Source organism: Sander vitreus, chromosome 3 (assembly GCF_031162955.1).
Source record: "Sander vitreus isolate 19-12246 chromosome 3, sanVit1, whole genome shotgun sequence".
NCBI classification, from domain to species: domain Eukaryota; kingdom Metazoa; phylum Chordata; class Actinopteri; order Perciformes; family Percidae; genus Sander; species Sander vitreus.
Genome location: NC_135857.1, coordinates 14,724,037 through 14,738,247, shown reverse-complemented (window position 1 = coordinate 14,738,247; position 14,211 = coordinate 14,724,037). Strand labels below are relative to the sequence as shown.

General features: G+C 41.0%; 2 protein-coding genes across 5 annotated transcripts; one reads left to right on the top strand and one right to left on the bottom strand.

Moving 5' to 3' along the window:
- Window positions 1-557: 557 nt before the first annotated feature.
- On the bottom strand, window positions 558-5,428 carry cep57 (centrosomal protein 57). Of its 3 annotated transcripts, none has more exons than XM_078246195.1 (11): window positions 5,194-5,428; window positions 4,570-4,756; window positions 4,036-4,236; window positions 3,837-3,958; window positions 3,529-3,657; window positions 2,788-2,865; window positions 2,537-2,632; window positions 2,152-2,235; window positions 1,809-2,038; window positions 1,583-1,727; window positions 558-1,503 (listed from the first exon to the last, which is right to left on the bottom strand). In XM_078246195.1, exons 1-11 carry the CDS (start codon window positions 5,239-5,241, stop codon window positions 1,330-1,332), a joined length of 1,494 nt encoding a protein of 497 aa, XP_078102321.1. In that variant the 5' UTR covers window positions 5,242-5,428; the 3' UTR covers window positions 558-1,329. The 3 variants fall into 3 exon arrangements, with proteins under 3 accessions (XP_078102321.1, XP_078102322.1, XP_078102323.1); XM_078246196.1 differs by having other exon boundaries at window positions 2,155-2,235; XM_078246197.1 differs by having other exon boundaries at window positions 1,382-1,503; window positions 1,609-1,727.
- A 196-nt stretch (window positions 5,429-5,624) lies between these two features.
- Window positions 5,625-13,885, top strand: mre11a (MRE11 homolog A, double strand break repair nuclease). 2 transcript variants are annotated; one of them, XM_078246190.1, is made up of 20 exons: window positions 5,625-5,733; window positions 6,376-6,451; window positions 6,645-6,777; window positions 6,923-7,083; window positions 7,175-7,262; window positions 7,404-7,545; window positions 7,668-7,782; window positions 8,204-8,389; window positions 8,505-8,676; window positions 8,795-8,875; window positions 8,959-9,088; window positions 9,187-9,287; window positions 9,817-9,987; window positions 10,205-10,264; window positions 10,350-10,521; window positions 12,663-12,749; window positions 12,970-13,034; window positions 13,120-13,181; window positions 13,368-13,464; window positions 13,705-13,885. In XM_078246190.1, exons 2-20 carry the CDS (start codon window positions 6,432-6,434, stop codon window positions 13,741-13,743), a joined length of 2,082 nt encoding a protein of 693 aa, XP_078102316.1. In that variant the 5' UTR covers window positions 5,625-5,733; window positions 6,376-6,431; the 3' UTR covers window positions 13,744-13,885. The 2 variants fall into 2 exon arrangements, with proteins under 2 accessions (XP_078102316.1, XP_078102317.1); XM_078246191.1 differs by having other exon boundaries at window positions 5,712-5,753.
- Window positions 13,886-14,211: the final 326 nt, after the last annotated feature.

The window sequence follows — 14,211 nt, the reverse complement described above, 5'->3', positions numbered from 1 at the left end:
ATCTGGCTCTTTTTTTCTCAAACAAGACCATGCATGTTTGCAGTATTTATAATTAATTTGTCACAAAACAGTTTAAAAAAAAAAAGAAGCCGTGCTTCACATTTATAATTCATAAAAACTAACATGAGGGATCGAGAAAAATCTGAATGGATTATTAAGTCTAATATTTAGTGTTTGCAAATTTAATGTTAATTAATTAAATTGAATAAATTACAGTTTGCTTGAATAAATAAAGCCAAATTTAGTCTAAAATGTTGTAATGAAGCCTTAATATTGTGGTAAAACAGTTGCTGATAATTTGTTTTAAAAAAGTCTTTATGATCTTATTCTGGTCTGATGTCACCCGACGTCACAGCGGTCCATAGTGCGCACACACACACACACACACACACACACACACACACACACACACACACACACACACACACACACACACACACACACACACACGATAAAACCGGTGGAAAGAAAGTAGCAAAAAAAGTACTGTGGCATGCTGGTTGCCAATGCATACGCCCATGTATTTGTCACCTAAACAAAGCCAAAATAAACTGTAATGTAGTCATGTGCAAACATAAATACTTTAATTCTTAGAGAAATGTTATCACTCAAAAATAGGTTTTGCATGATTGTCAAAAAATAACAAAATCCTCCTACATATTTGTAGAAATAATTATGAAATATTCTGATCATAACACACAACGTGCAAATACAAACACACAGTTTACAATATGACAAATCAAGGGAGTATTTTTAGGTCCTTACATTCTAATGCAGAAATATTTATCAAACTATTTCATCACTACAGTTTTCTTTACACTACCAATTGCTGCTGCATCCAATTTATCAATATTTATGAAATGTGAGAATCTGGAATCAAGCAACCCAGGAATGTTTTAGCACCCAGTTTTGGCTTACTTATTCTGGGATTTGTTTATGTCCAGGTTGTCCATTACTGTAAAATATGTTTCCATGCCCAAAAAACTACATAAAAAAACACAACTTAAAAACATATTTTCCAGCACTCAATGGATCTTCAATTATATAATAGTTAAGATGGGATTATGAATGCGATGCCCTCTGCTTGTAAAGGACTTAAACATCTAGTAAAAACAAACAAACAAACTGATCCAGGGAGATGTTTGAGCCAACATGCTCTAACACGCTTAGGTCTGGTTTAAAAGAGTCTTTTTAGATGTGTTACAATGTTTCGAATACGGCAACAACAACAAAAAAAACAGTCGGTGGCTGTGTCCGTGGTGAAATAATGGTAGGTTGATAGCACCAAAACGATTAACCTAATGTGCTGTGTTCATAACCTGGTGAGTTTCAGGTCCGTAATGAGGTCTGCAGAGCCCTCATGTCCCTCAGCAGCCTCAGGTTCCTCTTGCTCCTCTCTCCTGGTCTAACTTTAGAGCGACCTCTAGTGGACACTGTGGTAATGACTCTCACCTCATTCCCACTGTTGCGCCTGGAATTAGCTTCCTTTCTTAACTTCTTTATCTAGTGGGGAGACAAGTAAAGGAAAACTTTTGAAATTTGAGTTTTGTGTGAACTGAATTCTTTCTGTGTGAAAACCTACCTGTGTTTTGTGTTTGTAGAGCTTACTGATCTGCTCTCCTTTCCTTTCCATTTTCAGCAGCAGCCTCTCCTGCTCCCTCTGAAGTTCTTTTCTTTCCTGGTCAGAAACACTGGCCTCCTCCTGCTTCATCAACTCGTGCTGCTCCCTGCAACACAAACAGAGAATCAAATGCAACACTATTCTAAGCTATTTACTCCTTATAGAGATCATATAAGACTACACTCACAAGCTCATGAGTCGCAGCTCCTCCTGTAGTGCTTGCAGCAGCTCAGATAGCTCCTCCCCGCTAGTGGACGAGGAAGAAGAGGAGCTGTCTGAATGCCTGAGACCACCCGTCTCATAGCGGTTTGCGTTGTTAGAGAGGACACGGCTGTTGCAGAGGTGTGGCTGGTGTCGCTTCAGGAGAGACAAAACTGACTGGACATTTGCCCTGACAGAGTGGCTGCAGCCTACTGACTGAAAGTCAGGTGGGAGATGAGAAAAAGAGATGGTGTAAGGGAAGTACAGCATTAAAAACTAAATACCATTTTATTCCAATGCTAAAACCACAAATGCATATGTTCCCATACTACCGTTCCAGCAACAAAAGGTACATCTCTGAGGCTCAGTCTATAGTGTGGCTGTGTGTAGGACGACTGCTGCGGTGAAGATTTCTGGAAAGTGAAAATCCACATAAGCAAAAGGAAGATCCACAGGAAAAATGCACTTTTGTTTATATTACAAATGCATTATTGTTACAAAATATTTAACTGATTAGTTTTTCTAACCAACATCCAAAATGTTTACATTTTTTAATGACACCAAAATGAAACTTTGGGTGTTTTTTTGAGAGAAGACAAAATGGAATGTGCTTTTTTTTTTTTACAATTTCACAATTGTTTCAAACATCTACTAATGTATAAAAAGGACAAGAAACATTCTGAAAAAGAAGTAAAAACCTGTGAAGTTCTTTACCTTTGAATTGGACTTCTTCTCTTTGGACTGTCTGCTGGACAGGCAAGGTGACACTGACTGCAGCAATATTCTATTGGTCTCTAAACCTGTCTGTAGCTGAGGAACACACACAAAATGATATCCAAGTGAGTGTGTGGAAATTTCTAAATTTACAGCATAAAGCATACAGTACATAAAACAATAGACTAAGAAACATTACAAGCTGTAAATAGTGGTTATGGTAGCTAAAGACAAATACAAAGCCAAGTTACCTGATTGGCCTTATCCTGGACCAGCTTTCTCTGGTGCTCCTCCTCCTGTAGTTTCATCTCCAGCTCCTGAAGCTTCATCTGACATATTCAGACATGCACAATCATTATTGTGGTAATAATAACAACAAGAGAATAGATTTATTTTCCCCATCTTGTCCCGGCCCACTTGAGATTAAAATATAAATGATCTTTTCAGCAAAATTCTGGTTGAATGAGACCGCACCATGAAAATATAATACAAATAAGTTGAAATCAGAGTCTAGGATTTGTGACTTCTGAACTGATTTAAGGAACCCGAGCTAGATCACTGCTTTTCAACCTTCAGGATTTGGTTTGTGACCCTTTTGAACTAATCAATGTCTAGCAGTTTTTAGCAGTTTAACCAAAGAGTGTCTTTTCCCCTTCAAATTTGGGCCTGAAGAGGTAAAAGTGTTCAGCATTTTACAACAAAAAGCTAAAATATAAAAGCTAATAATAATTTTGTGTCAAATAACTTTGTTTTATTTTGTTTTCTCACCCCTTCTATTCATTTTTGACTCCCTTAAGATGTATTTTGGGAACCACAGCCCTGGATTTCTGGATCTTTCGGCCATGGGACCAAGCTTCACTAATCAATGCTTTGTTTGTTTGTTCTTGAGGAATTTGTGTCATTTGGTCTGCATAGAAATGTACAATTTTGAGCCAAGGCCCCGACCAACAGTAACAACTCTAACTGACATGTCACTGTGTCCATGTGTGTACCTCAGCGTTGTTTTGTGTGCGTGTCAGCCTAAGATACTCCTGCTCCAGTCGCTCCAGCTTCTCCAACTGGGCATGCTCAGACACGGTGTCAGATTGTTGATCAGCTGATTTGGCTGTCTCCATGGCAACCTGAAAGGGTAGAGAACAATTAATACAGTTCTACAAATATACTTACTCACACATGAGAGCTATTAACTCAAAAACATTGCATTTAGGCATAATCTTTTTTTTCTTTACATTTTTCTTATTCCATTTTAAGGGAAGAGTCTTATATCACAGCCTATGACACTAAGGAGCACTGGGCTAACCTGCTGTTTGAGCAGGCTGGTCCTGTCTGCCCTGGCACTGCGCAACATCCTCCTCATGTGATCCAGCTGTCGCTCCAGCTTCACACAGCGAGACTCTGCAGCAGCCAGGTGGGTGATCAACACTGTCGAGAAGAACAATGAGACACCATAAGATATAAGGAATAAGAGGAAACATATAATATGTTATTCATACACCCACCTTGATTGCAGTTGGACTGGCCACTTATCTCTCTTTTTGAGTCTGTGGGATCCTTTAAGAGTCTCTGTGTGACTTTATCACGCTGCAGATGTGTGTGTGATGCATCTTCCCCCAGAGTGTGCAGACTGAGCTCTGCATGTCCTTTCTCCAACTCCAGCCTCTTGATCTTCTCCTGGAGGTTCCTCAAGGCAGATAAGATCTCTGCACGTGCACAGACACATGGATTGTGTGTGAGAGAGAGATTTGATATAAGAATGTGATGCATACGGGGATATAATTAACATATTTAGGGCATGATTATAGTCGTGGTGTAATAAGATATGATTTTTAGGTTTGGATGGAAGAATAGGAGGGTATAGGAAGAGAGGGAGGAGAATGTGAAAGAATGAATAGATGTCAGTGAAACTGAGACATTCAAGTAGTGCGGCATCATGTTGCACATGCTGTAACCATGGAGCTCTGAAACACCACAATACCTGAATGGAAACTTTGTAGAGGGAAAACAACATACACATATGCACAAATTAAAGTTACCTGCACTGCTGGTCTCTGGGAATGCCTTGCTGGGTGATAAAGGGCGACACAACTGATGTGTGCGTGTTTGGGGTGTGTGCTGCAGAAGTGTATTGATGAAGGGACGGTGAGCAGGATACTCTCTATAAGATGGGAGTGACAGGCTGTCGGTTACTACTCCACAGGGTGCTGGTGGTGGACAGAGATCCTACAGAGAAAAGGGGCTAAATGTTGAACAGCATCCACAATATATGGCAAATATTCTAAATCTACTGCATATTTTCAATATATGAGAAATGGGGATATTGCAGTAATAGTATAGCCATCTCATCATGAGCAATCAGCAAATGAAGTACAAAAAGTGAAGTAATGCACTAAAACCTTAAATTCCATGTTCTAACTGACCTTAAAGTTACAACATGAGTTTTTTTTCCTGCTCAAGTCAAATATAGCCTACACATTCAGGTGAAATTTCAGTAACGTTATACTTTCTAGGTCTGCAACATCAGCTGGACTGAGTTTTAGCAACTGCTGCTGGGTAGCTTTCCGTATAGTCTTTGGTCACTATAAACGGTGGCAAACAGATTTAACTCTTCATTTTAAGTTAAAGGAGGCTAACGTTATGTGTAGTAACGTTAAAGCTACCTTCTCCCGCGTAGCATCAGCACCGGGTGTTTTTGACAACGTCTCCATTAAAATGCAGCCAAGCAGACTGCCTCGCTTGTGCTGAACCTGGGAGTAAAATATGCAAAATATGGTAAAGTAAAAATACAGCCAGACTTGTCTTTAATGACGACTGTCAGTCTGCTAGCTAAGCTCCACTTCTAGGGCTGCCAGAGCTGTGAAAAGAAAACATCACTTGACAAACCACACAACCCAGGGTTTCTGAGGAGTTTGAATGATATTTATACCAGCCTGGCCCGTCAGACGCTATACAAATACACGTTAACGTTATGTATGAGGGACAGGCAGACCGGTGCGACTTAAATGATAAAACAAACGCACACCATTTGTTTACCGGAAGTGTAGTTTTTCTTCCGCGAAGATTCTGCAGTTTAGAAAGGTGATGTTTCCGAAAAAAACTACAATTACTCTGAGCCATTTGTGAGAGTCGGGGAGAGCTTGCCGGGATTTTCTGACATGTTTACTGCATGGATGTATTAAGAGAACTGGACTTGTGCGGAGGTGGGTTGCGATGCATGCAAGTAATGTTGGTGTTTTTCCCACGTTGTATTATAGTTGTTATAGCATACACAACAAATAATAATCTAATGTTCAATAGACATGTGGGTTAGACCCATCCGATACGTAAATGCAAGCTTAGTTCTTGTTAGCTATCGCATTGATAACTTGCACTGTTTCTCGCAAAAGTGAACTCACCATCTTCGCAGTAACTTAAGACGTTAAGTTAGCTAACGTTACGACTTCACTTACGGATAATTAGCTAGCTAGCTATCACACAGTAACTATATTATAACGCAACACAATGTTTTGTAGTGTGTCGTAAAGTGTATTGTTCGGTGGCCCAGATATTATGAATACGGCTTTATTTCAGGAACTCAAGACATTTTCTTTTATATTTATTCTGTAATATTTCTCACGATTAACGTTAGCTGGTGATAAAATAATACTGACTTTATCTTCGTAACTTATCCATGATGTGGTATGTCTATTATCTCCTTAAATAGCAACATACTATTTGAACAAATTAGTTTTTTCCTAATGTGATTATTGTTATCCTGTAATATTTTGTAGCATGTCTAAATTGTATGTTAGAATATATTATTTTTTAAACAAGATGTTCAGGGCTAAATGTATTTTCTGCAGAGGAAGCCTTTTGATGACCACCTGTCAGGAGTGAGATCTTATTTCCCCACATCATCATGTCTTCAGAGAACACCTTGTGAGTTTGTTTAAATGCTGCAAAGCATTTCTCAAACCAACTATAGGGTGATTGTGCTGGTTGGTTATTAACAGGTCTCCAAATGACTGACCGATAATATATATTTTCTAGATAATTTACAGTTATATGGGTACAAAACAATCAAATACATGAGCTGTATTTTTTATGATTGTATTTTGTGCTGTTTTTCTAGAGATGATGAGGATACCTTCAAGATCCTGATTGCTACAGACATTCACCTTGGTTACCTCGAGAAGGATGCCATCCGTGGCAATGACTCTTATAACACGCTTGATGAAATACTGAAATGTGCCAAGACAAATCAGGTACATACAAGTTGATAGATGTGCATGTGGATGACTCAACAGTAAATCAGATTGATGCATATCTCTGTCTGCTTGAATGGACATAACAAAGTCTACCTGTTCTAAATACCCACTGCTTTCTATTTTCCCATTTGTTCGCTTGCAGGTAGATTTCATCCTGCTGGGTGGTGATTTGTTCCACGACAACAAACCGTCACGCCGATGCCTCCACAACTGCATCACTATGCTTAGACGATACTGCATGGGAGACACGCCCATACACTTCAACATTGTCAGTGACCAGAATGTCAACTTCAACACCACCGAGTCAGTTCTGCTGTGTTTGTGTGGTTATTTTAGCAAAACATTGTATTCTTGTTACATTAATGTTGGTATATGTGTGTATGACTTGCTGTAGGTTCCCCTGGGTTAACTATCAGGATGAAAACCTGAACATCTCTATTCCTGCATTCAGCATTCACGGTAACCATGATGACCCAACTGGGGTGAGTTGTGAGTCCAGCATAAAAGGAATTATTAGACACAACACAAGATCTAAATATGCAAGGCTGTTCATTTGTGTATGTCTGTTGTTATCTATATATTTTTGTGTGTTTTAATGTCACGTTTACTTTATTTTCCTCAAGGCTGAAGGTTTGTGTGCGTTGGATCTGCTAAGTGCTTCTGGTCTTGTCAATCACTTTGGTCACTCCCATTCAGTGGAGAAGATAGAGATTAGTCCCATCCTCATGCAGAAAGGCAAAACCAAGCTAGCCTTATTTGGTCTCGGTAAGTGTTTGTTTTGTGTGTCATGGTGCGCTGGTAATATCCATTCCTAACATAATCTGTTCTAACAAGATTCATAAAATGATTCATGTTTTGTTCTAAATTATGTATGAATATGTGTATAGGCTCTATCCCAGATGAGCGCTTGTACAGGATGTTTGTCAACAACCAGGTCACAATGCTTCGCCCCAAAGAAGACCAAGATGAATGGTTTAACCTCTTCACCATCCACCAGAACAGGTGTGTGCATGTTTATGTTGTTGGAAAGTCCAAACCGAACAAAAATCTGTACATTTTAGAACAGCCACAGGAAATTTCAAAGTATTAGAGATACATTTTGTCCACTGTGTGATACAGTACATACTGCATACTAACAATCTGTGACTCAGTCCTAAGTGAGAATGCAGGAATTGTGTGGACATGAAAGTTATGGCAGTCAAAACTGTTTTTTAAGATGGTGAATAATAGGTTGGTTCGCCATGGTGTGTTAATAGCTTGACATGTTCTCGAAGAATTAAGGCTTTACTTTGACTTCATTATCTCTAAAAGTCAGCCCCTGTTAGTGGTTTCAGATATAAACTGCTATACTTTTCCAATGTTACTCTCCACCTTGTGGTTTTGTTTTGAATTGTTGTCTTTTCTGTCTATTGGTTTTCTTTAGGAGTAAGCATGGACCCACTAACTACATTCCAGAGCAGTTCCTGGATGACTTTATCGACTTGGTAGTGTGGGGTCACGAGCATGAGTGTTTGATTGCGCCAACCAGAAATGAACAACAGCTCTTCTATGTGACACAGCCTGGAAGCTCTGTAGCCACCTCCCTGTCCCCTGGAGAGGCGACCAAGAAGTACAGTACATATAAATACAGTAATACATAGACACACAAACAATAGATAGTAAACTCTATGTTCTGAGTGCGTTTTAAAGTGATGAAGTAGCCAAAACACTCTGTGTGGATCTAGGCACATAGGGCTGCTGAGGGTGAAAGGACGTAAGATGAACCTGCAGAAGATCCCCCTAAAGACAGTGCGTCAGTTCTTCATCCAAGATGTTGTGCTGGCTGACTACCAAGACCAATTCACACCTGATACACCCCAGGTCACAAAGAAGGTGGAGGACCTGTGCTATGCTAAGGTAACACTTAAAGTCATACTGTATACAACATACAGAGCCAGTCTTCCAGTCATCTTACCATTCTTCCCCTTCATCTGTCCCCGTATATCTTTCTCTCTTTCTTTCTCTCACTGGGTAGGTCACAGAGATGTTAGAGGAAGCTGAAAGAGAAAGACTTGGATGTCCGCTCACCCCGGTGAAACCTCTTATTCGCCTGAGGGTAAGATGGCGGCCTTGCAGCGTGTGCACATACCTTCCTATTTGCGCTACATTCAAATTCATCATCTTCATTGCCTTCCCCAGGTGGACTACAGTGGAGGCTTTGAGGCATTCAACACTTCTCGCTTCAGTCAGAAGTTTGTGGAACGTGTAGCCAACCCGAAAGACATCATTCACTTTCTCAGACGCCGTGAGCAGAAGGAGGACATCAAAGGTCAGACAGAGGCTAAATACACTGCTCACTGCTATGGATCTACGGTATCGATGTACAGTAGTGTCTATTTGACATGTTTCATTCTTTGTGTTTTGTAGATGAGGTCAATGTTGACTACGGAAAACTGTTAAAAACCACAGCAGTTGAGGGGCTGAGAGTGGAGGACCTGGTTAAACAGTACTTTGAGGCAACTGAACAGGTACTGCACACAAGGATTTACATTCACACTTACATGGTGTCATAACACTTATGGCGTTTTTCCATTACATGGTACCTGCTCGACTCGACTCGACTCAGCTTTTTTGTTTTTCCATTATGAGAAAAAGTACCTGGAACAGGCTAACAGGTACTTTTTTTAGTATCACCTCCGTCGAGGTTCCAAGCAAGCTGAGGCGATACCAAAAGGTCACGTGAAAACCTGCAGACGACGGATTGGTCAGAGAGAATCGTCACTAAACACTGCGTCATCATTGCTAGCGACAGACGGGGGGTGTCCTGAACAAACCCGGCATTTTAAAATAGATAAGCCAGCGGTGGGTCACGGCAGTTTCCTGCGGCGTCGTTATGACGACCAGCCACGCTCGCCTCACGCATGAGGCGGTACTAAATCTGCAATGGAAAATGGAGGACGGGGCACCGCGGCCGAGCCGAGCAGAGCTGGTACTAGCAGTGGCTAAGCGCCATTATTTTCATATACTGTTTGTACTCTGTATTCTTTTTCTTCTCAGACAGTGCAGCTGTCCCTTCTGACTGAGAAAGGCATGGGGAAGGCCATTCAGGAGTTTGTAGACAAAGACGAGAAAGACGCCATTGAGGAGCTGATCACTTACCAGTTAGAGAAGACACAACGCCACCTCCAAGCCCGAGGAGTAACCACGGAGCAGGATATAGACGCAGAGGTAAGGGCTGCGGCTTGCATGGTAAATAGGGCTGAGGAGGTTAATGTTGCTGCCTTCAAGGCACCTAACCCCTAACCATAACCATAACCATAACCAGTGCCTAATCCTAGTGCCTTCCAGGCAGCGCTGCCTGGAAGGAGCAGTTGGGGGCTTAAAACAGCGATAAACATTAATGTTGTACGTCATTATAAGAGTGCATGTTTTTATTTATTTTTAGATCCGGCTATTCAGAGACTCCAAAAAGAACACCACAGAGGAAGAGAATGAAATCAAAGAAGTAAGTAATGATTGCTCACGAGCCTGGAATGTAGTGTTGTCTGTTATGTTTAACTGTGTGCGCCTTATCTCTCTCTTTTTCTCAGGCTATCAACAGAGCCAAAGCTCTCCGTTTGGAGCGTGGGGATGAGCCTGTTGACCCTGATCTATCCAGAGAGCTCGCTTTGGACTCTGACGAAGACTCAGTCCCATTTCCTCCCCCCACACGAGGCAGAGGGCGAGGAGGCAGGGGGCGGGGTGGTCGGGGAAGGGGCAGAGGTGAGTTATCATATTATCTATCACAAATAAAGGCGCATAGAGAGATGTACATTAGTAAAATAGATGTTCCAAAGGTTTATTCAAGACTGTAAGCTTGGTACAAGGCAATGACTCAGAGCTAATACAGAGCACTCAGAGTGCCTGAGTGGCAGGTCACACCACACATACACATCATACAATGACTGCTCACTAGGGTTGGGTACCGTTTGGATTTTTACGATTCCGATGCCGAACCGGTACTTTTAAAACAATTTTGATTCCTAACCGGATTCTTGAAAAACTGAAAAATGACATGAAAGAAAGGCTGTTTTATGGAGTTTGGAGCCACTCGGCGGAAAAGGGAGAAAGAAAAAAGAGTCTGCCGCTGTCTGGAGCGACAGAGGGAAAATATTTCAGTCGGAACCAAAATGAGGAACCGAAATTTGCGTTGTAATCCGGTCCAAATACTACCGTTTGCGTAGGAACCGGATCCATAGTGGAACCGGGTTTCGGTACCCAACCCTACTGCTTACCAGACCTTTGTGTAAGGGCGATGCAGAAGTATGCACAATTATCAATGCTAATGTAATGTGTACACACTAGATTCTTTTTTGGGCTTTTCCGCCCCTATTTGATAGGACAGCTAAGTGAGAAAGGGGAGAGAGAGGGGGGGAAGACATGCAGGAAATCGTCACAGGTCAGATTCGAACCCTGGACCTCTGCATCGAGGCATAAACCTCCAAGTATATGTGCGCCTGCTCCACCCGCTGACCAACCCGGCCACCACACTAGTTCATTTAAAAGGAAATAAGAGAAATTGATTAATCAGAATGTTCATCTATGATGCACAGCCTCGGTTGCCTGAGGCGGATTTAATCAGCTAGACCTAGAGTGTAAGAGGTTAACTAATGCGACATGACAGGTACAGGTATTTAATATAAAGAGTGATATGATTAATGTGGAATTTAAATGACATATGACACTATATGTTCAGTTATATTTAATGCAAAAAAAACAAAAGATGTTAAATGATAATCATAGACTGTATAAAACATGGACAAAGTCTCTGTAACGTCCCCCATAGGTTTCTTAAGAGCCAAAATGAAGCTCGCCAACTTGGCAGTGCATGACGTCGCCTAAGGCCGGCCACACACCGGCTGCGTGGCGTGAGCATGTCAGCTGCGTGGCGTGTCCGTTTTTATTTCGGCTCCCATGTTAACAGGTTAGAGCTTCCACACTGCCTGCGTGACACGCACGTCTCAGGCGCGGCTCAAGCCCCGCCGAAAACGCGTGCATGCTAGAAATAGAAACGCCTATTTTTCACGCGACACGCAAGCATGTTGGAAGCGTTTCCAGGCAAAATAGACTAGGAAAAGATGAAAAAAAAGATAAAAGATAAATGCAGATATAAATGTAATTAAAAAAAAAAAAATAATAATTATTGATTTTCAAATATTGCACCTGTCAATACAGAACGAAATATTCTGTAGCCTATTTTGCCGTCAATACTGCCGACGTTGTCTTTGCTGTAATCAAATCAGTATATATTTATGTTTAACATGAAGTATACTACTGCTTGAGTGCAGTAAATCAATGGGAAACATACATGTGTACAGACAAGGCTAGCAGCAGCAGCGCCACATCAGACACGTTTCTGGTGTGTAAAGACAGAAAAATCCACGCTCACGCCACGCAGCCAGTGTGTGGCCGGCCTAACCCCAGGCTAAACAAAAAACAGGTCCAAGAGGTGGAGAGTGGATAGAGCTGAGGCGGGCCAAATGTAGCCTATAGTCAATGCTTGCCTCCTGTAACAGCACTCACCTGTCACTCAAAGCGGAACACCCTTGATTATGCATAACTTTAAGCCTTAATGTAGTTTGAAGGGGTGATTTATAAAATATACACCATACAGTTCTCATGATAGGGGGAAATTAGCTTTAGTGAACATAACTGCGTGGTAAAGTTGGGCATTTTATCATGGAGGTCTATAGGGGTTTTTACTTGCTTTTGGGCCAGTCTCAAGTGGCAATTCAAGGAACTGCAGTTTTTGGCACATCGCGTTGGCTTTATTTTTCCGACACCGGAGGTTGCCGGCTGCTTGATGATAAGGTTGTACATTGCATCATAAATCCTTGTTCTAAGCTGTTCATCTGTCCATCCAGGTGCAACTCCCTCTGAACCAAAGCCAGCCGGTCGGAGCCGTTCCCAGAAATCATCAGCAACAACCCAGAGCAGGAGCATTATGCAAGGTAGGAGATTGTGAGATTATGTGTTAGTGTGATTATCTATAGACAAACAAGTTAATGTTCTGTATACTGTACAACATTAACATGCCAGACCGAGGCATCGCAGAGAAAGCGCAGAACTCTTATTCTATTTTATCAGTGTATGAATCTGTTCCACCTTTTCCTGCTCCTCATCTTTCAATTTCTTCCTTGATTTCTCTCTTCTTTATACCTCCTTTTTCAGCATTTCAAGCTCCGTCCCAGAGATCATCTCGGACTTCAACCACAACATCTTATGCAGATGTAGAAGTAAGTCAATTCACGACACACACAGATGCGGTATGTAAACTGTACCATCCCCTTAACTTTGCTTCTCATCTTTATCCATCGCCAGATGACCATTGATGACTCAGATGAAGATATACCTGTAATGAAAGCTTCCCGACCCCCTTCAAGGTATGTTTGTGTTCGGTCCACAATGTGGTAGTCCAGTACATTAATAATTAAAAAAAAAAACTGTACACATAGCTGTCCATACTGCAGTCACCCACTCTGTCCCTAACTTCATATTTTAAATGTGCTTGTCATCATTTTTTTTATGTCATCATCGTTTTAACTCGGCTCCTTCTCTGCTTACCACAGACCAGCATCATCGTCATCTTCCTTCACCAAGTACAGCTCTCAGAGCCAGAGCCAGTCATCTAAAGGAATTGCATTTGATGACAGTGATGATGATGAGGTAAAAAGAGATCAAAAAATGAAATTATGGACATTTAAAAGTGATCTGAATTCCTGATCTCTTTTTGTGTTACATCCTTAACAGAAATATATACCCCTACACTTAATCACCCATAATCAATTTTATATTTGCTTGGCAAAAATGAACTGGACTAAAACTTGATTATCTGAACTTTTCAGTTTTCTCTGATAAATGTGTTAATGCTTTTTCTATCTTAAACTTTTTCTTTTCTTGATACAGGATGATCCATTCAAAGGTCCCAGTCGTTCACGGAGATAACCATAAGTGCATTTATTATGTAACAGTTAATGTTAATTAGAAAGTGAGCTGCTGCAGTGTTGTTCTGAAGGACTTCAAGTGCATGTTTCAGTTTTCTCATTGTACTTGTCTTCCTAATGTTGCCAATAAATAATTAAGTTGATCAGCTACTGCTTCAGGTAAAACTATACAATCAATCTGTTTTGGTGAAAGGGATAAGCTAAAGGGGGACCAGCTGGAGTTGGCTTCCAGACAAGATTTGCTGTACGTAGTCTGCGATTCACAACCTCATTTGTTAGCCAGCACCTGAACCTACCTACTGGTGCAGTACATCTGCTACTGTACATCAACACTGATCAGAGTTGGGTGTCATTAGGTTTTGTAGTATATTCAGGAAATTATGTTTTTTCATACATAATCAACTGTCTGTTTCTTTTAATTATCGTCTGTCCTGTGGCTGCAAAGTCATAGAAATAAAGAGCTTATAGA

Bases quoted from the DNA above. Each gene is read 5' to 3' on its own strand.
- cep57 (XM_078246195.1), bottom strand. From the start codon at position 5,241: ATGGAGACGTTGTCAAAAACACCCGGTGCTGATGCTACGCGGGAGAAG. The intron at 4,757-5,193 runs GTAGCTTTAACG...TTTTCTCTGTAG, and splicing joins CTGATGCTACGCGGGAGAAG to GATCTCTGTCCACCACCAGC. The intron at 2,866-3,528 runs GTACACACATGG...TGAATATGTCAG, and splicing joins GCACACAAAACAACGCTGAG to ATGAAGCTTCAGGAGCTGGA.
- mre11a (XM_078246190.1), top strand. From the start codon at position 6,432: ATGTCTTCAGAGAACACCTT. The intron at 7,783-8,203 runs GTGTGTGCATGT...GGTTTTCTTTAG, and splicing joins TTCACCATCCACCAGAACAG to GAGTAAGCATGGACCCACTA. The intron at 13,182-13,367 runs GTATGTTTGTGT...TGCTTACCACAG, and splicing joins GCTTCCCGACCCCCTTCAAG to ACCAGCATCATCGTCATCTT.